The sequence below is a fragment of the Notamacropus eugenii genome, chromosome 3 (genome assembly GCF_028372415.1).
Source record: "Notamacropus eugenii isolate mMacEug1 chromosome 3, mMacEug1.pri_v2, whole genome shotgun sequence".
In the NCBI taxonomy this organism is placed as follows: domain Eukaryota; kingdom Metazoa; phylum Chordata; class Mammalia; order Diprotodontia; family Macropodidae; genus Notamacropus; species Notamacropus eugenii.
Window position 1 is genome coordinate 200,500,005 of NC_092874.1, and position 27,476 is coordinate 200,527,480.

General features: G+C 40.2%; 2 protein-coding genes and 1 long non-coding RNA gene across 5 annotated transcripts in view; 1 reads left to right on the forward strand and 2 right to left on the reverse strand.

Moving 5' to 3' along the window:
• LOC140533782 (ankyrin repeat domain-containing protein 26-like) overlaps positions 1 to 6,526 on the reverse strand; it is a 91,618-nt gene extending 85,092 nt beyond the window's left edge. For 2 of the 3 annotated variants that reach the window (XM_072653965.1, XM_072653964.1), the window contains exons 1-4: positions 6,129 to 6,526; positions 3,104 to 3,218; positions 2,766 to 2,939; positions 1,124 to 1,230 (exon numbers count right to left, since the gene is read on the reverse strand). In XM_072653965.1, the coding sequence (XP_072510066.1) occupies positions 1,124 to 1,230; positions 2,766 to 2,939; positions 3,104 to 3,218; positions 6,129 to 6,358 (626 nt within the window). In that variant the 5' untranslated portion in view covers positions 6,359 to 6,526. The remainder of the gene's footprint in view (positions 1 to 1,123; positions 1,231 to 2,765; positions 2,940 to 3,103; positions 3,219 to 6,128) is intronic. The other variant, XM_072653967.1, reaches the window with a different exon arrangement.
• Positions 6,527 to 6,554: 28 nt separating this feature from the next.
• LOC140533783 (uncharacterized) lies at positions 6,555 to 13,686 on the forward strand. The gene is made up of 3 exons (XR_011977059.1): positions 6,555 to 6,780; positions 8,800 to 8,927; positions 13,283 to 13,686. It is a non-coding gene; the product is annotated as an uncharacterized lncRNA (long non-coding RNA).
• Positions 13,687 to 20,262: 6,576 nt separating this feature from the next.
• The window catches only part of LOC140531948 (probable polypeptide N-acetylgalactosaminyltransferase 8), a 32,512-nt gene continuing 25,298 nt past the window's right edge, over positions 20,263 to 27,476 (reverse strand). The window contains exons 9-10 of the mRNA XM_072650563.1: positions 25,764 to 25,931; positions 20,263 to 20,533 (exon numbers count right to left, since the gene is read on the reverse strand). Of these exons, the coding sequence (XP_072506664.1) occupies positions 20,360 to 20,533; positions 25,764 to 25,931 (342 nt within the window). The 3' untranslated portion in view covers positions 20,263 to 20,359. The remainder of the gene's footprint in view (positions 20,534 to 25,763; positions 25,932 to 27,476) is intronic.

The window sequence follows — 27,476 nt, forward strand, 5'->3', positions numbered from 1 at the left end:
TAATGCAACTGAAGCTGGCCTAGCTCTACTAGATCTAAAACTGAATTGTATAAAGCAGCAATCATCAAAACTACTTGGTACTGGCTAAGAAACAGAGTGGTGGATCTGTGGAATAGATTAGGTATCAAAGACACCATAGTCAATGACTACAGTAATCTACTGTATGATAAACCCAAAAACTCCTTAAGGATGTGCTGGGAAAACTGGAAAAAAAGGCTCATGACAGAAAATGTTATTCACATCCAGAGAAAGAACTATGCAGTCTGACAGGAGATTGAAGCATATTATTTTCTCTTTTTTTGCTTTTTCTGTCTTTGGATTTTTCTCTTTTATTCTAATTCTTCTATCACAACATGACTAATGTAGAAATAGGTTTAGCATGATTGTACATGGACAGCCTATATCAGGTTATATACTGTCCTGGGAAAGGGGAAGGGCAGGGAAGGAAAAAATTTTTGAACTCAAAATCTTAAAAAAGGGAAAGTTGAAAACTAAAAATAAATAATTAAATTGAAAAAGAAAAAAAAGAGAGAGAAAATCAAGAGAACATAGTGCTTTACTCAGCCTCAAATATCAAAAGAACCAGGAGAAAGTTTCAGTGTCTTTCTTGGATCCTCTAGGAAAAATTTATGGCAAAATTTAAATCTGAACCAGTGGCATGATAAGATCATGGAACCATCAAAGTCATTCATACTATTCTTGTATTGATTTGTATTTGTTAATGCACATATTCTTAAGAGTTATCAAAGGAAGAAGGAGCAAAAATTACACACTTCAATTCTCATGGGTGACATGAAGATTATTTCATATAAACCATCAATTGCATCACTAGTGCACAAAACTTCTATGTGATGATCGTCAGTAACTTAAAATCAGATAGGGAAAACTGCAAATAGAAATCACCAATTCACACTGGATGACATGCCCACATGAATTGCTTTCTCTGTTGCAGTCATACATAATAGTTTTTCTTTTCATAGTTGATGTTTTCATCATTTTCACCCATTCACAATGATGGTCAATTGCAATTACTGTTGATCACTAAGAGCTCCATGATTTAAGTTGTTCTTATTCCTCAAGAAACTTTTCCCTTTTTGTTTCTTTAGAGCTTTAATTACTGTACCTGTCAAAACTATCCAAGACATTCACATTTGCTCCATTTTTTAATAAAAGATCTACCATATCTCGATCATTTTCTATAACTGCAAGCAAAAGTGGTGTAAAGCCTTCCTGCAAAATCACATTAAAGATATTGTTACAGTATGCAAGAAATATTTACATACAATTCAGTCTAAGGCATTTTGTGAACATCCTGTGGACTTGCTAATGACATGCTAAGGAAGTATGGTACAATGGAACTTTGGAGGAGAAGAGCAGGGCATAAATCCTGCTCCTGTTAGATAATTTCTGTGTGATCCTAAGTAAATTATTTCACTTCTCTGGGCCTTAGTTTCCCCATATGTAAAATGACAGAATGAAACTGGATAGCCTCTGGGATTTCTTTCAGCGATTAATTTGTGATCAGGACATAGAGACCCAGGATTTGTAAGAAACTGTTTCATATTATTTGAGGAGTATCCTCCTTTCTTCCTATCTTTATGTCATGACCAATTATTGTCTACATGCAGCCAATGTTATCTCCCCAGTACCCTGCCAAGCTAAAACTATATTCTGGACAGTTTTAAAGTTGCCTAGTTCTCTTTACCCTTTCCCCTGAAGTATGTACAACCTCAGAACTCAAGAAAATCTTACCTTGACGTGGTTAAATCTGGAAGAAAGTCATTCTCTTGACATTTTCCCTCCCTTCCTAACCTTTCTAATTTATAATTTATTTTGTTTTCTCTCTCAAGTAGCAGTAACTAAGAGTTAAACCTTTTCTTAAAAATCAGGTGTTCCTCAGTAACTCTAGAAAGGAAATGGTATAGTGTTTCGGAAATAGAAAAAAACAAACCTACATACACACAAGAATTTGTTCTTGTGAAAATTCTGTGTAGTTTTATGCTTAATAGGAACAAATTTTTAAAGGTTAGTTTTTAAAACATTATGGCATTTCTACATGACAAATTAATGTTGTGTTATCACAAGTAAAGGTCTATATGTAGAAAAGCATTGTAGGCAAATATTTGATGGCACCATTGCATTCTGGGGAGAAGACCTAACATAGCATGCAAAGAAAATTCTGGCAAGACAGCTATGATGCAATGAGTCATAGACAGCTAGCCTCAAAGTCAGTAAGATGCTGATTCAAGGCCTGCTGCTGACATACCGATACTGGCTGAGTGACACTGGGAAGTCACTTGACATTTCAGCATTCCAGAACAGTCCCTCAGTCAGGGTATCTTAACTTTTTTGTGTGTCATGGGCACCTTTTCAGAATAATGCTTTTAAATACATAAAATATAAAGAATGCAAAGGAAGACAATGACTTTGAAATAAAGTACATGTTGATTTTTTTTTAAATTAATAGATCCCAGGTTAAGAATCCCTACTCTAAGATTAAATCTCAGAGCAGGCGCTGGTCGAAAGCACTAGAGGGAAGTTCTACACTGGGAGGTCCAATGTGAATGAAATGTCCTCCTCTGTTCCCCCTTGCCATCAAAAAATTCCAAAGGACAATGAACTTTGACTACAGAATTGTTTCCAGTTATTTTCATTAAAGAAATGCTTTTAAGAATATATGAATTATAAATATGTGAATTGGATATTACCTGATTTACACATTTTAGCTCATAAAATACTTTATTAAGCAAGAAGTGGGCTTCTACCTTGTTTTTTGCTTCCATTTCTACATTGTATCTAAACAGCCTTGCTGCTATCTTTGTGTTATGTGCACAGGCAGCATAGTGAAGTGCAGTGTTGTGATAGGTATCTATAACACCAGGGTCTGCACCATGTTCCAGCAGGATAGCTGCACATTCCTCCTGCTGACACTGGATTGCCTGTCAATATAATGTAGAGAAAGAGATAATAAGTACTCTAAGAAAAATTTAGCATACTAAAACATCATTAATGATATTTAAATAAGTGAGTAAATCATATTTTCTTAATCAAAGAGAGAAATCAAAATGTATTACATAGACCAGCATGGTTAACTAGTGCATACCTTCATTAAAGGTGTTTGATATTCATTGTCACATGGATTTAGTTTGCATTTTTTCTCTATTAACAGGGATACAACATCTGGATATCCATGAGCACAAGCCAGGTGAAGCGGTGTCCTATGGAAATGAGAGAGCCATGTGATTGCTTCATAATTACAAAAGTCAAAATTGTACTATTATTTTGTACTGTAGTTCTAACATAAAGAAGTTCTAACAAAAAACATAAAAATAAAAATTATTATTATGACTGAACTGTAAATCACTGTGAAAATAAATATAAGTGGCCATTATTGCTACCCAAAGAAATCTACAATGTGTATTAGCTCTTATTACTGGATATGATGAACAAAAGTGCCTGGGGGACAAAGAGCAGGTAGATTAAGATTTCACTAGAGACTGACATGAGAACTTTGCTCAGTTTCTGACCCCAAGTGGTTCACCTCTCCATGGACAACTTGATAGTCCCTTATATCTTGAGACTCACCATATTGATGCCAGACTTAGTGCAGACATCTTACTGGCATAGCCCATTGCAGCTCAGAACTCATGAGTCCAAGAGATCTGTCAGCCTCAGCCTCATTGGCAGCTGGGATGATAGGTGTGCATCACCTTGCCGGCTGTTAAGTTTATTAACAACTTCTTTCCACTAAGAGTATCCATAATTACAAAGTATTGAGTAAGGCAGCTGCCACAGAAAAAACATTTTTCAAATTTGTATGTTGTGTATTTTGACAAGCACATATGCACATGTGTGTGCATTCTCCACTAAAGCCTTACTGCAATGCAGCATTGGAGAGGTGAAAGGGCTCTGAGTGGCTAAAGGCTATCCTAGCAGGGTGCAAGCTTTGGTAGCTCTACCATGCTGGCAAGGTAAGAGCCTGGTATGTCTGCTGTCCACAGACCAACCTAACTAAGCTCATAAAGATATATCACCAGGTTGGTCAAAGGAAGATGAATTGTTCATCAACAGTAAATCTAAAAGATCAGCTGTGTTGTTCAGTTTTTATGTTTAACTCTTAGTGAACCCTATTTGGGGTTTTCTTGACAATGATATTGGCATGGTTTGCCATTTCCTTCTCCAGCTCATTTTACTGATGAGGGAACTGAGGCAAATGGGATTGAATGACTTGCCCAGGGTCACATAGTTAATCAATGTCTGAGGCCAGATTTGAACTCACACAGATGAGTCTTCCTGACTCCGGGCCTACCATTCTATCCATTGATTCACCTAGCTGCCTCTGGCTGATCATCTGCCAAGGTGTAAAGAGGTCATGAACTTAACTTCCCTATGGATAATTTCAGTGACTCATGTTTAAAGATCCCCTTGCATATGTGGCTGAATAAACTCCAGAAAGGCAGCATAGTATGGTAGATAGAAAGCTAGCCTTGATGTTGGCAAGATCTACCTCTGATTCACACTGGCAGTGTGACCTCTCAGGATTCTAAGCAATTTTCTAAGATTCTAACTTGCTGAGAAGATACTGGCCTGCAATGTAAAGGGAATTCCCTATACCAATGACACCACATATCCAGTCCATATCCCATGAGAAACTTGAATATACACATTTAATCAGACGGCTATATTAGGCATGCTGAGAGAGTAAGGAAACTGATTCTATAGACTACACATGAAAAAAAGTCACCTTACACTTACCACAGTAGCTCTTCCAAACCTTTTCATCCCTCCTCAAACCTCCTATGTTTCACTCTGCACTTCCTCAGCTAAAAATCTGGCCTCATATTTTGCTGAAAACAATTGAGGCCATTACCTGAGATCTCCCAGTCCCCCCTTCTTCTCATCTAACATCATCCAAATGCCTTCTGTCACTATCTCCTCCTTCATCCAAGTCACATGAAGAAGTAGCCCTTCTCCTTGCCCATGAAAATGTTTCTATAAGTACAAGTGATCCCATTCTATCTTTTCTCCTCCAGCACATAGCTCCCTCTCTCTTTTCTATTCTTGCTTTTCTTCAATCTTTCCCTGCCTACTGGCTACTTTCCTGCTTGCCTACAAACATGTCCATGATTCCTCCCTCCTTCCCAAAAACACCTTCACTTCAGCAATCTGTCCTCACTCTCATTCCACATTTCTCTTGCCCTTTGTGCCTAAATGCTATAAGAGGATCATCGACAACATGTGTCTCCACTTCCTCTCTGGGCCCTTTCTTTTAACACTGGTTTCCAAACTCTCCAAAGATATGAATGCTCCCTTAACTGACCAATCTAATGGTCTTTTCTCAATTCTCATCCTACTTGACCTCTCTGAACCCTTTTCAAACTAGAACCCTTTTCTCCTTGATATCCTACTCTCTGGGTTTTGTAACACTACTCTTACCTGGTTCTCCTCCTAAGTATCTGATTCTCTCCTCAGTCTCCCTTGCAGATTACCATACCCATTAGGATGACCTCTGAGAAAGCAGGGACAACCCCCAGATTTCTTTCTATCTGTTGTGGTTATCTGGGTGCCTGACACATATAGAACATGATTAATAAAAACAGAAATCATTTTTCTGCCTTGATTCTTTTACACTCCACATATCGCGGCCATATTTCTCCAGATGGGGCAGCTAGGTGGCCCAGAGAATAGGAGTGCTGGGCCTGGAGTCAGTAAGATTCATCTTCCTGAGTTCAAATCTAGCCTTAGACAATTATTAGTTGTGTGGCCCCGGGCAAGTCACTTAGCCCTGTTTGCCTCAATTTGCTCATCTGTAAAAGGAGCTGGAGAAGGAAACGGCAAACCACTCCAGTATCTGTACCAAGGAAATCCCCCAAACGCCTTCACAGAGAGTCGGGCACAACCGAAAGGTTCAAGACAACATTTCACTAGAACAGAGTTTTCTAGGAAGGAGGATGAGGGGACGCCAGCTGTCAGGACTTCGGATCCAATCTCCAGGAGTCAGAGCCCGACCCTGCGCTGTCCCAGGTGCTGAAGGGAAGAGCTTGGCCAAGGCTTAGAGGGAGGGGGGAGGGGGTGTCTGAGGCTGTTCCTGGGGGCCTTCCCTTCTCTCTCCCCCACCACCCTCTCACCTGCGCTTTTCATCCGGATCGTTAACACCGGCCTTTCCCAGCAGCAGCAGCTGTTGCACCTTAGCCACGTCCCCGAAAGCGGCAGCTTTGTGGATCTCCCGGAGGTCCTTGATTTTGATGATGTAACCAGTATCCGGGCGGAAGGGTAGGACCCCGCTGTCCCTCCTGGAGAAGGAGGAGGGAGCTGTGCCCCGAACTCTCCTCCTAAAGAGGTTTAAAATCCTCTGCATCCTGGCTGTGGGTCTCAGAGATGGCCGGGGGAACTCACGAGGAGTTCTCCCTTGATGTCTCAGCCTTCTCCCGACCCTTGCCTCCGCCACGGAAAACTTCTACGGCCAGAGGCTCCAAGTGAAGTGAGTCCAACTCAAGCAACAGTGATAAATGAGATGGCTGTAGCCGTAGCAACGCCGCGAGGGGGACCGAAGTGCGCATGCGTTCGCCAGTTGCGGGGGGGTCACACGCATGGCCAACGGTAAAGATAAGCCTTGGTGTGCGTGCATGTGCCAGGTCCGTTAGTTCTCCGCGGAAGGCGTCCACCGCTCAAGATCGCGAGCGGGGCTGATCCGACAACTGGCTGCTTCTCGTGCGGGAGGTTCTTTGGAGCCTCGGGCTGTGACAGGATGGCGCGGAGCGGGGCGGGGATGGGGGCGAGGTGAGATCCAAGGGGAAGGAGGGGCATCTGGATGGGGACGACTTGGGTTCGAAAGTGGAATCCAGGACCCGCTCTGTTGTTTCGCTTTGTGAAGATGGGCAAAGCACTTCCTCTCCGAGCCTCAGTTTCTCCTTCTGTACAATGAAGACTTGGGTCTCGATAACCTCCCGAGCGTCTTCCAGTCATGAATAATTCTGTGAAGTCCAGACTAAAAACCATTACTATGTTGGTGCTCTGATGGCTGATGGACGCCCTGGGGCAAACGCAGTCTAGGTTCCTCTTTCCTCTGCTTCTCCCTTCAGGAAGGGAGGGCAATGATTCCTGTGGGACAAGGAGCCTGGTGCAGGGAGGGTGGAGATGCCTTAGCCAGGAAACTCTGAGTTCCAGCCCAGTCCCTGCAGAATTGCAATTGCTCTATGGATGCTGTTATTCAGGGAAGGAAAAGAGGGGTTTAGAGCAGTGCCTTGGGAAAAGATGTCAGTTTGAGCTGAGCATAGGTAAAGCTATAGTAGTAGATAATACTGGTTAAATCACAGAGGTTAATAGTCCCATTCAACTCTGAGCTGAAGGGACCCTGTCCAGAGGACTATATTGAATTATGGATACTACATATTAAGAGGGACATTGATAAATTAAGAGTTGTGATTGTGGTTTGTCCTTCATTTTGGAAGAGGATCTTGACCTCAGTAAGATGATGACGTGACTGATAATTGAATTGGATTTGAGGGAGGGAAGGCTGTGGAAAATCACCATCCCCATTTTCTCCTCCCAAGTCATCTGGGTCCAGAAGCTAGATATGGATCAGGATGAATGGAGATAACTCAAGATGCAATTGGAGACCTTGACCTTTTTAAGCCAAGATTCAAATTCTCATTTTGAGTGAGGCAATGCCCATTCAGTGAATAAGCCTATTTAAGAGATAAGTCACAGAATGTCCCCTTTAATAGTAACAGTAAAAACAAATGCAACTGGATGGAGATGGCACTCAAGCTTGCTGGCCAAAAGAGAAAAAAATTACTATTTATTATCAATCTGAGGACAGGAGGACCCAAAAAATAACCATTAAGTGATGCTTGGGCAGGGACCTATAGTCCATTCAATGAGAGCCAGAGTGAATTGGGTTTAAGGCATGGTCTTCAAGAAGGGAAATCCTGTAAATCCCAAGTAAATATGTAGGTTTGAGCTATGAAAATTTACCTTCTTTTGGCAGAACACCTTCCAGTAAGGAATTGATATCACATATAGGGGTAAAGCGGAGAGGAGAGAAAGGACAGAATGAAGTGAGTTGCCCAACTGGAACTGTTCGACTGGGTCCCACTGGGGTAATTCGAGCTACTCACAGATTGTGGTTTGTCCTTCATTCTTGAAGAAGAACGTGACATCAAGAATATGATGACATGACTTACAATTCAATTGGATTTTAGTAAGGAAGGACTGTGGAAAGTCACCAGCTTCACTTTCTCCTCCAGAACCATCTGGGTCCAATGGCCAGACATGGATGAGGACAGCTGGAGATGGCCAATCTAAATTCAGAGACAAGAGATACCAATGAACTATGAATGATTAAGACCAGGAAGACTAAGGGAAGACATGATGTCTATTTTCAAATATGTTAAAGGCCCTCGTGTAGACTTGGGTATCTCTAGAACAGATTGGTAAGACCAATGATGAAAGGAACCTAGTTTTGACTTGAATAAGAAAAACGAAAATTTATAGCAGTGGAATGAAGATGTGTCCCTCTATGTACCATGATTGAGTCTGCTCAGAAGACTTAATCAGTGACTTCCATCATGGTACCACTTATTCAGATTTGTGGAGAAGGAAATGGTTAGACCAAGGGTGGGGAACCATGCTGGTTTGCTAATGCTGTGATTGGGGCTGAGTTGGACTCTTTTCTATGTGCCCTTCTACTTCTCATTTTTTTTTCCTTTTCTTGAAAGCCCTGCCACACCTCTATAGCCAGATTGCAGGTATAATAGACCATAGGCTTGTATTCATCCATCTATATTCCCCCAACAGGAAGAGCATTGCACTTCACTGCTGACCTCAGATCTGAGGCATAAAGTTTGTGGGCTTGCTCAAGATGAACAAACTGGAAGCAGGGTAAGGCTTCATGAGGTCTTGCTCCCACACTGTCATACCTGCAGGCAAGTAAAAGTCACATCCATGCCATAGCCTGGTAAAGCGTGTATAGTCTTGCATATAGACCACATTTATGTATCATTTAATTTTTTTTAATTTTATTTTTAACTTAAGAAATAAAACAAGCATTTCCATAATATAGTAGATTAGGAAAAAAGAGGATTGTACATGAAACTGCACATCTATTATGTACAACTTGCTATTCCTTTTAAATACATAATAAAGTTATCATGTAACATTTTCCCCTTTTTCTTCTGTCCCCCCCAACCCTGCCATAGAGTTAGTTACCATTTTTAAAAATATAAGTTCATTTTCCCCTCTGCTGCTTACAAGTTGCATTAGTATTGATTGATTCAGTTATAGGCCATTTTTATACCTTTTTTAAAGTGGAAGTTCAATTATGTAGCTCTTACCACTTCCTGTATAAATATGGGACAGCTAGGTGGCACCATGGATAGAGTCCTGGCCATGGAATCAGAAGGATCTGGGCACAAATATGGCCTCAGATACTTACTAGACTTATTTACTAGCTATGTGACCCTGGGTGAGTCACTTAACCCTTTTTCCTCAGTTTCCTCATCTATACAATGAACTAGAGAAGGAAATGGCAAACCACTCCAGTACCCTTGCCAAGAAAACCCCAAATGGGTTCACAAAGGGTTGAACATGACAGAAATGATTAAACAACAACAATCTCTATAAATATACTAAGCTGCATTTCTCCTATTATACAAAGAACTCCTGATATTTTACTTTCTCCAATTCAATGCAATAAATATCTATTAAACACCTATTATGTTCAAGACCCTGATATTTCTCTCCACTTCCTGGAAAAGTGAAGAAAGTAAAGATTATTCATTGGATCATTCATTGAGAAGAAATTATTTCCCTGACCCTGCCTGTTTGCATAGTTAGTAGTTAAGGCAGCTGTGAGACCATATAGATGGAAAACACTAAGGGTACCTATGGCACTGGGATAATGACTTGTTATTTGGGTTGGCTCAATCATAGACAATGTGGCTTAAGCCCTATGATAAAGAACTAGGTGTAGCCACTACACTAGTACACTGGGACCTCAGTATTCCAAAGTATACTGAAGCGACATGTCGCTAATGAATTTAGTGGTGAGAAACTATTAAAATCGTGAGTTTTGATGTTCTCTTCAATTGTTTCAATACTGCTTGTGCAGAGGGAACAAGTTCTGGGAAGCATAGACTAGTCAGGTTTAACTTTGACTGCAACAGACTCATGGAGCTACAATGATTTGCTGTTCCTGAATCTTTTTCTTCCCATGTGTGTCTGAGACTTCAAGAAGGTTCTTGTTTTCAGGGGACATCCAGGACAGTATGTACTGTGTGATTCCCTCAGGTTGAAGATGATTTGGCAAACCACTTCTGAAAGATTGCCAACCTCCATTTTAGACTCATGGTTTTCAGTTTTCAGATCATACATGTCTTCACTGGGACAAAGGTCCTGTCCTATCTTCTCCTTCTTGTCAACCCCATGCAGTCCACTTCCTGAGAAATCCTCATGATCTATAGAACTTTTGCCTGGATAGATGACCAGTTCCTTTACGAACATAAATTAAATAATGATTTTCATGATGTTTAATGTCAATTTTAAGGATTTTAATATTTTATGGAAAATGTACTTTTAAAAAAAAACACAAAAACCTTTTAGTGAACTGTATTTTCTACAATTGTAAATTCTGTAAGCTCTACAAAACAATTTCCCAATTTCAGGGTTGAACTCCCTCTAGGGATCTAATTTCCCTGTGAAAATTATAAAGGACTGAAAATATTGCATCTCAGACTTTAAGAGTTACTGTACCAAGCATTATATAAAGTTAGCCTTGGTTATTTAATAATTTTCCATGGGACTCACCTTTATTACCATATTTTCATTAGCCATGATGTGTCAAACCTAAACCCTAGGTGTGGTTATTGTGTTTTATGTTGTAGTAGTACTAGCAGCAGCTGCAGTAGCAACAGTAGTAACAGTGGTAGTAGTGGTAATGGTAATAGCCATCGTTATCATAGTACTTGTTGTAATTTGTCTTTGTATACTATACAGTTTTCAAAAAACTTCCATATACTATCTCTTATAATACCCACAATAATCATATGAATTTATCAAAATCTTTATCATGATTTCCACTCTGTGTGTGTTCATCCTTCATTGCCGAAGACCATGCCATCAGAGAAATAATGACATGACTTGCACTTGACTTTGTTTTGAGTGAGGGAGGGCTGTGCAGGTCACCAGCCTCACTTCTCCTCCAGAGCCATCTGAATCCAGTGACCAGATATTCATCAGGATGACTGGAGATGACCCAGGATGAGGGAGGGGTTAAGTAACTTGCCCAAGGTCACACAGTTAGTGAGTGTCAAGTGTCTGAGGTGAGATTTGAACTCAGGTCCTCCTGACTCCTGCACTGGTGCTCCATCTGCTGTACCACCTAGCTGCCCCTTTCCATTCTGTAGATGAAGAAATTAAGACTTGGATAGAATCAATGACTAGTAAATGGTAGAGGCAAGATCAGATTCAGGGAAATTGTCTTAATTGACTTGTTCCTCTTGTGGTATAATGAAAAGGAAGACCTGAATTCAAGTCCTTCGTAATTCTCACTAGTTATGTGACTATAGACAATTCACAACCTCTCTAAATATCAACTTCCTCCTCTATAAAATGAGGGATAATGGAAGTATAGAAAGGATCTACCTCAAAAGGTTATTGCCAGGGTCACAACCGGGGGCACTGCTGACCATGTGTCTGACGATTTTCAGTAGTGGGTTTAATATTTCAATCAAATTGTCATCATCACCTGATATTCACAAATGTTAAAAATTGTTTTTACATGTAATTGGGGGAAAATAAAATATTATTTTTTAAAAAGATGTCTGGTAGACATAAAGTTTGAGATGTCTGAAAGGCAATTGGAGATGCAAGATTGGAGGTCAGCAAAAAGTTTGGGGCAAGATAGGTAGATTTGAGGAACCATCAGCAGATCCATGGGATCTGATGAGATTACCAAATGAAGTAGTATAGAAGGAAAAGAGAAGAGGATCCAGGACAGAACCCAAAAGGACACTTACAGTTAGAGGGTGGAATCTGAAAGAGGATCCTGACAGAAGATGAGCTGTCAAATATTTAGGAGGAAAACTAGGAGAAAGTAGCATCCCAAAAACGTAAAGAGAAGAGAGTATCAAGGATCAAGTATCAAAAGCTGCAGAGAGGTCAATGAAAATGAAGTTAGAATAAAGGTCATTGGATTTGGCAACTAAGAGTTCATTACTAATCTTAGAGAGAGCAATTTTGATGGAATGATAATATCAGAAGTCAGATTATAAAGGTTAAGAACGAAGTTGGAAGAGACAAAGTGGAGGCACCTGTTCTAGGTGGCCTTTTGAAGAAGTGTAGCTACAAAGGACAAAAGAGACAGAAGATATTAGTGGGAATGGAAAGATCAAGTGAGAGATTTTTTAGGATGAGGAAGACATGGTCATGTAAATAGACAGAAAGGAATGGACTAATAGACAGGGAGAGACTGAAAATAAGTGATACCATGGGGATAAGAGAGGAAGTAATCTATTGGAGGAGATGGGATAGAATGGGATCACTCAAAGCAGTAGAGGGGATAGCCTTGGTAAGGAGTAAGTATGTATATATGTGTGTGTATGTGTGTATATATATATATATGTAGATATATATTACATTCAAGATATATAATAAAATGAGATATTTTTAGATAGTCTAACAAAAGGAAATTTACTTAGCCAAAGCTAAGGGATATTCAGCAAAAATCCAGCATTGATTCAATTGGGAACAGCTTCCCTGCCTCTACGTTTGTTATAGTAGCCTGCCACTAACAAGGAAATTGTTCCTGACTCTTCAGTTACTGACATTTGTACTTGAATACCAGGAAGCTACATGAGTGGTTCAAGTTCAAGTTAAGGCTTGGTCCCCTAACCAGTTAGTTCTAAAGGACAGCTTTGTTGTTTTTTTTAAGAAAATATAACCTAAATTGTATGGAATAGAGCTTTAGAAAAAGTAGCGCAGCCTATTTGGCAGTGACCTTGGCAAATATGGCTCCTATCACAGTCTGTCCCTTGGTGGCAAGTCTGCTGGATTTATTGTCTGGAAAATTTGAGTTCAGATTCTACTTCAAGCACTTACCAGTTGTAAAGACAAGCCATTTCATCTCTATCTATTTCAATTTCTTCATCTAAAATAAAGATAATAGCATCTATTTCACAGTTAGTGGGAGCATCAAATGTTATAATATATGTAAAGTGTATATAGGCTCCTAAGTAATGTATAAATGTTTAATTAATTTTTACCACTGTTAAAATTCTTTTAGAATTTCCACCACTTTAATGGTCCTAGGGCACCTACTGGACAATCAAGACCTCAGGGATGCAAGGAGCCTGGCATAGGCAGTACTGAAAGAGTAATGTCTGCTCTGAATCCAGACCACACATCAGTGACCTTTTTCCTCCAGGAAGCAAAATATTGTAAAAGCAAATAATTTTTAAGAAATTAAGAACTCGGATCCCACAATGATCACCATGATTACAGAAGACCAATGATGAAGAATGCTGCCCACCTCCTGATACAGAGGTGATGGTCTAATATGCAGAATGAGAAACATCAATGGATATAGACAGTATGAGAATTTGTTTTACTTGGCTATGTCTATATGTTACTTACCATTTGGGATAAGGAAGAGGAAGAGAGATAAAAATAAAATTTTCAGTTTAAGAAAACAAAACAAAAATAAGTTTAGTTTCTGGTTCACAGTCTTTATCTCCACCTGGGAATGGAAGAGAAGGAAAGGGAAAAACAGGAGATTTGGGGGACAATTCACAGTGAACTTCCCATGAAAACAGCAATGGTGATGAGCAGGAGCATCAGGGATATCAGGGCCACAATGACACTTCTGGCACAGGCACCAATACTCATTCTAGACAGGATCATCTATAGTGAAGGCGTGGGACAGGAGGGAGGCATGCAAAGATCTCAAGGTCTAAGGAACTCTTTGTTATGGACAGAATAAGTAAGGACTAGAGAGAGTTAAATGAAAGCATATCTAAAAACAGTCTGTCCTTATCAGATGAAGTGTTCCTGGGAGGTCAGATTCACCAAACCACTGGACCAGAGACCCCTCCCACTTTTTCCTCAAGTTGCCTTAATTCATCCCCAACATGGACCCTAGGAGACAGCACACAACTTAGATATTCAGAGGCATGATGCCAATGCTTCTCTTTAGCAGAGATAAATCTCTTACCCTAAGGTGAAGGAAGAAGGCCAACTTGTCAGCTAGAGGCAGGTCAAGAGCCACACAGGGAATGGGAGTACTCCAACTTGCATGAGGAGCCCTGCTAAGTAGAAGAATCTACCTTGTTCTTATTTAGAAGAACTATATGGTATTGTGTCTAGCACGATATGGAACCATGGCCGCACGAACAAACTAGCAATAGATCCAACTACCCCCAGTCTTTTTCATTCTTTAAACATCAGCCTAGTTGTTTAATTCAGCAGAGGGAATGAGCAGACACTTACCGCTGCTGATGTGCACCACAAATAACATGCCATGGGAGACACTGGAAAAATTTCTCTATTAGTCTTGACTCCAAAAGGGAAAGCCCTTGATTATCTAGTCCTGTTTCCTTGAGACCCCAGAGCAATTAGACAGACCCAAAGCCACAACCCAAGAATCAGCTAGGACCGGAGGCCTCAGTCTTTGGTAAAATCACAAACTGTTTGTTGAAGGACACTAATGCCTGATGGTCCTGGATGAGCAAGTTTTTGAATATGCCCTTCTTATTTAATAATAGAGGCTTCTGGGGCAGCTAGGTGGTACAGTAGACTCTGGAGTCAGGAGGACCTGAGTTCAAATGTGGCCTTAGACATGACACATACTAGCTGTGTTGTTGCACTTTCAAGATATGTTGTGGTGGAACCATCTCAAAGAATTCAAAAGAATTCAAAGTCAGACCACTTCTAATCCAAGTACAGGCATTTACTGGGATTGATGCCTCTCATAAAGTAGGCTAAGTTCTAAGAGGAACCAGTAACTTCAGAGAAAGCAAGATGTATTTTTATAGGGTAAAGATACAATTATGTAACAGCAATTATGAATATTAAAAAGACAGGAGTGGTTTGTTAAGGGATTAGATAATAGGGAAGGAGTCCCAACCATAGTGGAACTGTGCATGCAAGTACCCACGATGCATACAGAAAAACTGTTTGGGGAGTATGCATGTATGATAATGATATTATAATAAGCTTCTCTGTCATAAATTCACTCTAGGTCAGTTCTTTACTATTACTGAGCAGGTGTCTACTTAGGGAGAGTCCCTTCTGTTGTTTTGGGGTCTATATCCTGCTTGGGCATCCTGATGGTGCTGCTTTCTGATTGGCTGAAATTGTGGTCTTGTCTGAGACTAGATGGATGTGGTTGTGGTTGAGTGCATGGACACCCCTGTTATTTCTATGGGAAATATGAGGAATGAGTGTGGGGATCCCTGGGATCCCATCACATGGACATGCCTGCTGTTCTGGGAGAAATATGAGCTCATGGACACACCTGTTATTCTAATGAGCAGTGAGGCCTATATAAAGAAGTTAAGGTATTGAGGAGGGTGGAGTGAATGGCTAGGTAGGGGCAGCAGGTCTGCTGTTCAATGGGTCCTATAAGGAAGTTAGAATATTGGGGCTGGAAGCTGTTTTATTAGGATTCCACCAGTGTGACCCTGGGCAAGTCATTTAACCCTGATTGCCCCACTAAAAAAATAATAAAAACTCCAAAATAGAGGGCCTGCCCATCCTGGGCTCTACCAATTTTGTTAGAAGTACTATCTTGTATCACCCTACACTTAATAGGCAACTCTTGGCAAAGGGTAAAGGATGATGGTATGATCCTGTATCATCCATTTGATAGCAAATAGGACCCAGTTAACAGATGAGCAACTGCTTTTCCAAAGTCAGCGGTTGCTTTGGGGGAGCTTGCAGCTCCAGGAGACTAAAAATTATTTGATATGGGCACTCTTGCCAAAGGTTCCCTTTAGCCTAGTCTATATGAACAGAACTCAAAAAAACATGGATCTCACTGAGTCTTATCATAAAATCCCAAGGAGAGAAACTGCTGGGCAGCCCTCAACAGACCAAATTAGGTCTTCCAAGACTAAAATATGTTCTAGGTCCCACTTGACAGAGATAGATTTACAGGTGATATAGTAAATAGGGACCATTAGGACATCCATATGGGGAATTTTGGTTCTTTGAAACTTGAAATCCAAAAAGCCAGAGGCTTTTCTTTTAGACTATAGAGAAGTGAGTTTCTGTACTTTGTTCTGGGCTGTGTCTGGAACTACTTGTGTTCACGCCATCCGCATTATTTCCCAAAACTAGACTGGGCATTCTAGGTCCTGGATTTTCTTAGGGTTGATCTCCTCTCCTTTTTCCTTCTTATGGGCCACCCTCCTACCTAGAACCTCTGTCACTGTGGCCTCGTCTGGCTTGGTCAACATTATATCATTAATATTATGGTGGACATCAATGCCCTCAGAAAATGGGGCCTCTTTTTTTGGTCTCAGCCCACTAGATTGTATCAGTATTAGATAGACTGGGGAAGGATGGTGATGAAAGTGACTGACTACATGCAGCCACCAGAATAGAGAAAAAGACATTAGTAAGATGGACCCAATATTGTTCAGTGCTAACTATAAAAGTTGGCTCAGACATCGCCAGGGATTTCCCTTTGGCACTGCACACAGCATGCCATTGGTGCCATACAGGTACCAACTCCCAAAAGCTGCTCATGATTCCCCCTTGTCTCAATGGTCTTCCTTCTAAGCCCCTCCCTGGAAACTGGTGACCCACTGGTAATAACAGTAGCCTGGGTGCCAGTGTGTAATGATCCCCCATATTCCAGGGAATTGAAGGTGGGATTCTTTAGGGGACACTCAGGATACTTTAGACTTGAGTGGGGCTGAAAGTCCATTACTTCTAGTTGCTGTAGTACAGTCCTGTTATCATGCTCATAGGCTAGCATCATTTGTCTCCTATCAATGCCATGTTTCAGGAGTCACACCCAAAGCTCCTTGTCTCTCTCCACTTCTAGAGTGTTCCTGAATTCAATAGAATGTTCTTTTTGGAGCCTATTGATATACCACAAGTTTCCTGTGAATTTGAAAGCTTTATCTAAGGTAGAATTTAGTTAGAAGCTGCAGCAGTAGTAGAGCTAGATTTGTCATCTAATGAACCCATTATTTCTACTAATCCAGAGTCTGAGATCTCATAGAGAAGGCATCGGAGTATAAGAGGTGGGCCTAATGCTAGCTCTCTAGCTAGTTCGGGTTTGATTTAGGGATAAAATGAGGCACTCCTCAAACCTTGAACAGTTTTGCCCTAACTCAGCAAAGATACTCTAAAAAGGTGCATTGGTCCTTATAGCTTTGGTAGGTACAAGGTCTCACTTTCCTCCTTATGGAAATATGTGGGAAGCAGGTGGTCTCAAGTACCCAATAAATCCTAGAAGCACCAATTCCATCTGGTGGGATTTTTTTATGCCCTTAGATGATCAGGAAGATTCTCAGTGGAACAGGGGTCAATCACATCTCTGAGTTTACAGCAATTCCTTAATAGATATCAAAATTCCTTCTCCCATAGAATATATTCTCATTCCAACCCTTTCCCACTAGGAATTGCTACTTATGGGAGCACAGCTTTGAATTCTAGACTTCTCAGAACTAAAATTTTTAGACACAACTCTTCAGTGGGTTGGTACTTAGAAGTTGCAGGGGAAAAAATGTGTCTGTGGTGCCTTTCTCTGAGAAACTCCATGCACTTAACTATCTTCACAGATAGGTGGATGGAGCCCTGGACCTGGAGTCAGTAAGACTCAAATCCAGACCTCAGACAATTACTAACTGTGTGATCCTGAACAAGTTACTTGATTTCTGTCTGCCTCCATTTCCTCATTTACAAAGTGAGGATAATAGTTAGCATCCACTTCCCTAGAGTTGTTGTGAGGACAAAATGAGATTTTTGTAAATTGCTGTACAAGCTTTATAGAACTATGTAAATATAAATTGTTGTAGTTGCTATTTCTATTATTATTGGCCAAGTGAAAAAGATGAAGCCCAAAACTGGAGGGTAATTTACCTAGAATCATATAGCATATCAGTAATGGAAGAGATACCCTTCATCCTCTAGGTATCAAGTTACTGTCCAACCCTGGGCAAGCCATTTGACATCTGTTTGGCTCAGTTTCCTCAACTGTAAAATGGGGATAATAATAGTACCCAAATCACAGAGTTACTGTGTGTGAGGATCAAATGGGATGGTATTCATAAATAACAGTATAAAGCAGTGTCTGGCACGTTGTGGCTCTATCTAAATACTTAGTCTCTTCCTTTTCCTTCTCCTTCCTCTTCTCCAGACAATCCACCATTTGCTGATAAAGACGTCTTTGCAGTACTAAAATGTCCTGGACTTTCTAAATTTACTAACAGGCTAAGTCACAGGAGTTATTGATAGATATGACAGGGAGAGGAGGTATAATGTCTGGTGTATATCTGACCATATAGTCATGTTAGTACCAGTGAAGAAGGAGATAAGGTTTATAAGTTCATAAAAAAGAGCTTCTTCACTGAACCTCAAGAGGAGTTCATTTTTTGTGAGTTTCCTGATTCCTATATCCTAAACCTGACCCTTGAGAACATCTAAATTTTTCCCAATTTTTTGGATTCTGTTTCAGTTACTCTTGAATTTGACTGAGACAAGGAGATGGTGTTATGGAAGAATTATGGGAACAAATAAATTGACACCAAATTAAAAAAAAGATAAGCAGAGAACTCTTGAGTTCTAAAGGCATAGCAACACTCCCTCTATTTAACCTTGATTGAGTCTCTTGGAGAGAATTCACTAAAAAACATTCCTTTTTTGTGTGCCCCCTTCTCTCAATTTCACAAGGGCAAAAGTAAATTTTATGCCATTAGTACCTGTAGTACAATGGGTCATTTATATTTACAGCATCATCCTTGTCCTCAGAGGAAAAGGAACATTTACTCTTAATTGAAGAGCACATTTTCATGTCAACCACTGTTGCAGATGTACAGGCTTCCATCTTTCTTTGGGAATAGGAAAGGGGAAGGGAACAAAAGAAAGTCTATTTTCTGATACAATCCTCTTAAGGTTTTGGCACAGGTGTTCCAAGATCAGACCTAGAGAGGCCAATTAGATTTTTTTTGGAAACTAGAATGCCTAGAAATCAGGTAGATGCTACCAGCTGAATGTCTAGTTTGGTAAAAGCTATGAAGGCCAACCAGAATAATATGATTCCAAGATTGCTAAGGACCTCGATGCTATCTTATCTAACCTGTACCTGAATAAGAAAGAATCTATTCTATAACATACATGACAAGCCATTGTCCATCATTTGCTTGATAGCATCTCTAATAAAAAAAAACCCACCAATTCCCAAAGCAGTCCATTTTATTTTGGGAAAGTTTTAGTTACTGTAAATTTTTTGTTGTATAAAATATAGACCTAAAAACTTTCTGTTTCCCATAAGACAAACATCTACCAGTGTCTCCCCACACATGGGTTATGGTTACATACCGGTTCCTACCTACCTGTGACAAGAATTAGTTTTCTCTAAAACAAGGCAAAGAATTCCTAGGGACCTGTTTGACCCCTGCTTCCTGGTTATCTAAGGGCACAAAAGTTCTACCTACATAGGGTTGGTGCCTCTTGGACTTGATGGGTACCTGAGACTATGCAAGTAGCCATGCCTTGCCCTGATGACCTGCTGACCAGACACATTTCCATAAAGAAGAGAGGACAGCTACTGAATTTAAAGTTTGCTGAAACCAGGAAAAAACTGATGTTTCTTTAGGGGTCCTCTTGATTTCTGACAAAAAAGTTAAAAGATCCAATCTTTCACATGGAACAAAGACTGATCCAGGAGTCTGAGTACGTGGGCCAAGAGAAAGGCATAAAGGAAACAGAGAAGGCAAATACAGCACATGTGAACTCAATCCCCCTAGAAAAACCCAAAGAGTAGCTTTTACACTCTTCTTTGATAGCTCCCCTTCCTCAACCAAAGCAATAATCTTACAGAAGGTTACCTTTCGATAAATTTCTAACCATCTGTGAAATGGACTGCAATGGTGATCTTTAGACTGACATGAAACCAAGCAGAACTGCATTTTCTTGACCCTCCCCCCTCTCCTCAACCTCTTTCCCTAATTCCCATTCTAAGTTGTACTTCTTCCATGTTCCTATTTACCACCATGACATTCATTTTTTATTATGCTGGTGCTAACACTTTTATTCAAATATATAAGATAGCATCCTTCTCAGAAAAAGTTTGAGAGCAGTCTTCTCATTGAAAGGTTATGTATCCATAGATCCAGTGTCCCTCATTTTGTCACCTGCCAGTTCCATTCTTACTGAGGCCTCCTGAGATCCCCCAATTTCTGACAGTATGTTGGATAGTCCATCTTTGTCCTGTGCATTTCTGGAGGATAAGGATATGGGAACCTGAGGAATGCTTACTGACTTCTAAGCACCGATTGGTATCCCTGTTGGTGATTGAGGATCCCTGGATAAGAAGAGACAAGAGGCAACAGCATTGAAATAGTCATGTCTTCATGTCGTGGTATCTCTAACTCTCCTTTTCTCATATCCATAGTCACTAGTATGACTAGACCTGTGCTTACAAGAGACTCTCACACTCCCTAAGGTGTTACTTTAAAGGAAATGCAGTACTACTAATTGATCTTCATGCCTCAAGTCTCTACATACTATGGTCTAATCCGCTATAACAGATTTCAACATAATTTCTCTTAATTGCAGAGCTGACCATGTCATTCCCATATTCAGTCAACTCGAGTGGTTACCTCTAGGATAAAATATGAACTTTTCTACTGAGTTCTTAAACCATTCTACAACCTGACCTTAAGCTATCTTTCTTATATCTATATCTATACACACAAGCATGCCTGCGCGTGCGCACACACACACGTATCCCCTTCTTATACTATGCAGGCTTTCCAAGGTGACCTTTTCTCTGTTTCTAACATCATCTTCCCTCTCCCAGCTGTGTGCCTTTGTAGTAGCTGTCTTCCACATCTGGAATGTAGTTCCTTCCCTTTTTTCTTCAAGAGCCCAGGTACCACCTTCTACATGAAGCCTTTCCTGATCCCAACAACTTATCCCTTCCTTCCCTATCTATCTTGTATTTAACTATTTTGTATTTCTTCTATTTGTGTTTATTCTATATAATTACACATGTATGCACACTATAACGAGCCCTTATACATTTGTATCACAATAAACATATACATACACACGTGTGTAAAATGTGTGTGTATGTATATATATACATATATACTCTCTGGGTGTATATATATACATTATATATATAATGACATATATTATATATATTAATGTGTGTGTATATATATATATATATATATATATATATATATATATACACACACATAAATATATATACACACACATTCAAATGGAGAAGACAACAAATGCATACGCAAACAAATTCCCCATGAATTCGCTGTGAGTCTCTAGTGGGTCACAAACTTCTAGTGTATAGATTTTCCAAAGGGATGGATGGGAGACAAAAATGCTGGCTTAAAATTTTAACCTTAGTCCAACCTGATTCTGAATCTTCAGATAAGCAGTCTCTTTGATTCTGCCCCAGTCCCATCATTCTACCTGTGATCCTCTGAAGGAGGCTGAGAAGACACTTCTTGAAGATGACTCGATTCCCCCATGTAGCTTAGTTAGTCAACACACTTTTATTAAGTGCTATGCACTGGAGATATAACAAAAGGCAAATAAGAGTCCCTTCTTTCAAGGAACAGACATTCTAATGAGAGTTATCACATTCAAACAACTAGACAAGATGAGAAATATAGAGAGTGGATGAAGGGAATCCCAGAGAGGAAGGCACTATGACTAGAGAAGGACTCCTGCAGAAGGTGGAGTTTGAGCTGATTCTCTAAGGAAGCTGGGGGAACTAAGAGACAGAGGTAAGGGAGGAAGACATTTCAAACATGAGGAACAGTCAGGGCAAAAGCACAGAGATAAGAAATGGATGAAATATTTATTGAAGGAACTGCAAATGGGCAAGTGTAGCGGCTGAATGAAATTATTCTTACCTAGGAGTTTACATTCAAATGAAAACAATAAATATGTGTGAGTGTATGGATCTATTGTCTTTTCTATTTGAATATATATTACACACTGTGTGTATGTATAAGTTTATTGTATTACATGTGTTCATAGGTTTGTTATATTGTACATATATTTGTAATTATATATAGGATAAACATAAATAGAAGAAATACAAAGTAGTGAAATACTAGATAGATAGGAAAGGAGGGAAGAAGGGGACAAGTTGTTGGGAAAGGCTTCATGTAGAAGGTGGTACCTGAGTTCTTGAAAAAAGAAGAGGAGGGCCTTTCCCCCAAGATGACAAAGAAGGAAGCCGTTGTCCCTCCCCCCAAGACAGAAGCCAAGTCCAAGGCCCTGAAGGCCAAGAAGGAGGTGTTGAAGGGTGTCCATAGCCACAAAAAGAAGATCCAAATATTCCCCACCTTCCTGTGACCCAAGACACTAAGACTTTGAAAGCACCCCAAATACCCTCAGAAAAGTACCCCTCGGAGAAGCAAGCAAGCTTGATCATCACACCATCATTAAGTTCCCCTTGACCACTGAGTCTTTTATGAAGAAGATTGAAGACAATATCCTAGTCTTCATTGTGGACATCAAGGTCAACAAGCATCAAGCAGGCGGGAAAGAAGCTGTATGACATCGATGTGGCCAATGTCAACACACTGATCGGGCCTGAGGGAGAGAAAGCCTAGGTCTAACTTGCTCCAGATTATAATGCTTTAGATGTTGCCAACAAAATGGAATCATCTAAACTGTGTCCAGCTATCCCACTCCAGCTACAATAAAAAGTTTTCCAATAAAAAAAGATTAAAAAAAGAAGGAAAGAGGAGGAGGAACTACATTTCAGATGTGGAGGACAGCTACTACAAAGGTACACAGTTGGGTGATCAAAGACAATGTGTTAGAAATAGAGAGAAGGTCACCTTGGAAGATATGCAGAGTATAATAAGAGGATATGTGTGTGTGTGTGTGTGTGTGTGCTTGTGTTTGTGTATAGATATAGATGTAAGAAAGATAGATTAAGGCCAGGTTGTAGAATACTTTAAGAACTCAGTAGAAAAGTTTATATTTTATCCTAGAGGCAACCACTCGAGTTGGTTGAATATGAGAGTGACATGGTCAGCTCTGCAATTAAGAGAAATTATGTTGAAACCTGTATAGGGAATTAGAACATAATATGTAGAGACTTGAGGTATGGAGATCAATTAGTAGTATGTTTCAATAGTATAGGTCAGGGGTGGTGAACCTGTGGCCTCAAGACCTCATGTGGCCTCAAGTATGGCCCTTTGACTGAATCTAAGCTTCACAGAACAAATCCCCTTAATAAAAGGATTTGTTCTGTAACTTGGACTCAGTCAAAAGGCTGCTTTCAAGGATCTAGAAGGCCACATGTGGCCTTGAGGCTGCAGGTTCCCCATCCCTGGTCTAGGTGAATGGTGATGGGGGCCTAAACTAAGATGATAATTATTTGGTTTAGAGAGAATAGTTTAGATGAGAAATGCTATGGAGGTAGAAATGTTACAATCTGGCAACTGAATGTCTATGTGGGGTGACAGAGTGTGAAGAATGGAAAAGAAAGAAGAGGTTATGACTCTAATAGACTGGAAGAATGATGAGTTTCAACAGAAATATTGAAGTTGGGAAGAAGGGAAGGTCTGAGAAGCAAGATAACACTCAGTTTTGAATATGCTGAATTTGGGATATTGATGAGCCATCCCTTCTGAGCCACCGATGTGGGAATAAAGAAAAACTAGCATTTAACATATAGAGTCATCTGTACAAAGATGATAATTAAACTCATGGGAAATGATGAGGAAGTACAGAGAGAAGAGAAATGTTTCTAGTCAAATGCAGCAGATAGGTGCACATTAGGAAGGGGTGTCTCCTTAAAAAAGTAAAAGATAGGATCCTCAGCTGAAAAACAGGGATTGAGGAGGTGGGGGAGGTTTGAGGGAAGAAGAAAAGGTTTTGAATAGTTTCTGTGTAAAGTGAGACAGGGAATAAATTAGGGAGTAATAAAAAAGTTGCCTTTCTGCAATGTGGAGTTACCTGACTGAAGTTAGAAAATATAAGTGAAGTCAACCCAATCAGCGTAGTTTTGGGGGGTTTTGTTTGGTTGTTTGGTTGTTTTTTACTTTTTCCATCTCTGTTTAACTGTACAGATAGAGATGGCAGATACTCAAGAGAAATTCAGGCTTGGGGTTTGGCAACAGATGAGTAGTAATAGTATAGGAAGGCAAGAAATTTAAGAATATAGGACAATGTGGATTTGAACTGATTTACTCTGAGGTCAAGACTGAGGGGCAGATGGGAAGGTGAAGTCAGAGTAGAGGTAGGAGGATGTGAAATCATCAATAAAAGTGGTGGACACACTTAGGAGGGGTGAAATGTAGGGGGAGAGAGAGAATGGAGAGAATGGAGAAATGTCAGAGTCTTTGAGATCTGGAATGTGATCATCCCTATGTGTATCTGAGATGGAGCATAAGAACAGGTCATAGGATTTGGGGAGACTGAGGAACTGGGAGATTAGGGAATTTCAAAAAGTATTTACACAAATGTTGAAATCTTTAAGTGCAATGTCAGGAGTTGGAAAAGAGAGGAAAATAATGAGCCAGAGGCTGAGATAATTGAGAAAGGAGCACTAAATAGTATGCAATTTATTTGTTGGATTGAATTGATCTATTCTTAGGCAATTGGGGCATCTACATGGCATAGTGGATAGAGCGCCAGGCCTGGAGTCAGGCAGATTCATCCTCCTGAGTCTGGTCTCAGAATTCCTAGCTGGGTGACCCTGGGCAAATCACTTAACCCTGTTTACCTCAATTTCCTCATCAGTAAAATAAACAGGAGAAGGAAATGGGACCACGAATAATTTGACAGAATTGAAAAAAAATGGTTCCACCTAGGAAAATTAAGTTTTTACACCAAAAATCAGGGGTTTTTAGTGACAACACGTCAAATTTCTCCTCCTTGGTTTGGTCTAGTTCCTGTTGTCTGTCATAAGCCTTCCTTTGAAATGTCTTCAAAACACATTCCTTGTGAGTGGAAAAAATCGCACGCACACACTCTTATACACGTTCAAAAGTGAATGTTGCAAAATTATAAAGATCTAGCATAACTTAAAAGAAGAAATATTAGTGAGCACTCCTCACCCACTCCTTTGTAAATGTGGGAGGTTCACAAGTATTGCATGCGTTTTCTTTAATGTATTCATTGGTTATGCAAATGTATTCCTCTTTTTCTTTTTTTCTTCTTAAAAATACTATTTGTTATTATATGAGATGGTTTTCTGGGAGTAGGGGTGATACTACAGAAAACTTTGGTAATATAAAAAAACAAAATATCAATAAAATTTTATTTCAAAGAAAACATTCCTACTGCTCTCTCCCTATTCAAACTCCTTCTCCTCTCATGTCTAGATTACTTAAACAGCCTTCTATTTCCAAACACATACCCCACCCCCCATTATTTTATTTTTTCAATCCAAGCTATACATACCTGATTATTCTCCCCAAACCCTGGATTTCATCATGTCACTCAAAAACTGCTTAAAAGTCATCAATAATTTATGTCCTACGTATTAAATCCAAACTTCTTGTCCGAGCATGCAAATAAGACAATATTTTAATTACTTGCTTAAAATCCCAATACATGTTCAGTCTTTTCATTGTTGCTTCTTGACATGACACTAATTCTGGCTTCCACCCTTCTCCGGGATCTGCCAGGCATAGATCACTTGAGTACGTTTCTGCATATAGCTGTCCAACATAGAGTTCTCCAGTCAAGTGGTAGTATACAAACTGAAAAAAAACAGAAGATAGACACTATTAGATGTCTGCCCTTCAACAGAAAGCACCCAATCTGGACAAAGAATTCAGAGGTTACTCTTAGGAAGCCACAATACATTTGCCTATTCCATCCTGGGCTCCTCTCACAGTCTACCTTATACCACTAAGTCCCAGCTGATTCCCCCGGAAAAGAGGAAACATATGAGAGGAGCCTGGGCATTCTTACTACACCAGAGTTCCAACATCTCTGATAGGAAAGAATAAAATATTCCTTAAGTTAAACAGGCTGAAATGCGAAGTACAGAAACCTGAGCATGAGGTCCTAGCTACAATGGCATCAACTTTGATAACTCCTTCCATCTATGCTCTTGATCTGTGCCCTTTCAATCTTCCTGGAGACCTTGTGCTCACACTGAAATTCTTGCTTTCTTGCTTCTTTCGATCTATATGCTTCTCTAGACAGAAAGGACTTGACTTTCCCTTTCCCCTTTTAGGGAAGGCAAAAAGTGAACTGATCAAATATAGGCAGTCAGAGGAAGAAGGAGAAATAGGAGTGAGAAGTGTGAGGAATGCACAAGATGAGAAGAAAGGATTTTGATCAATTCTTAGGTATCTAGATAACAACCATTGTAATGATATGGAGAAAGTGAAATGTGATTAATGTCAAATGCTGGAACTTGTAAAAGAGGCAAGGAGTCTGAGGAGAGAACAGATCAAGCTACCAGCCCAATTGGCTACCCCAGCTTCTTTCAACTTCACTCCCCTATAATTTCTTATTTCACTGACATGGAATCGTGGCCACTAACGTTTAGTTCACATTTCATTCTGCCATGGATCTGACAAAATCATTCTATGGGGCTGACTTTTGAAAGCCAAGATAGCAGAGGAAGCAGCAAATCGCTATAGTTCTCCAATATTCACTTCCAAATCACCATCAAGTAGCACCCCAGTACAAATTCTGGACTAGTAGAGCCAGTGGAAAGATGGGGTACAGAAGTCTTTTAGTCCAGACTTAGGGGACAGACAAGAAAGATCCAACTCACTCAGGTAAAAGGCAAGGGCAGTCCAGGACTGGAAGTGTCCCAGCAAGTTCCACCTCACACCAACACCAGGACCTCTCTCTGCCATGTGCTTTAGCATAACAGCTCCAAGAACCACCATATAGTCCCAAGCAAACAGTTTGACAAGAAAGTAGACCAGACCTCCATCTGTTTTAGTGTTGCCCAAGGTGAGCAGGTATCTTGCAGCAGCTGGACCTCCACATGCTTCAGCACAACCCAGGGAAAACAGGCATCCTCCAGACACCAGACCTCCATGGACTTCAGTGTAACCCCAGGGAAAAACAGAAAAAACACACCAAGCCCAGCACATGCCAATCACCACCACTACGACCCCAGCTCAGATCTAGGTAAGCTACCTGATCCCTCCAGCAGTGCCAGCCATGCCCCCACCTCACACACTCAACAAAGCACAAGACATGAGGGTCCCCTGTGGGACTCAGGACAACATCCGTGTAGCACCAGGTAAACAGCCAAGGTTTATATCCACTGGCACAAG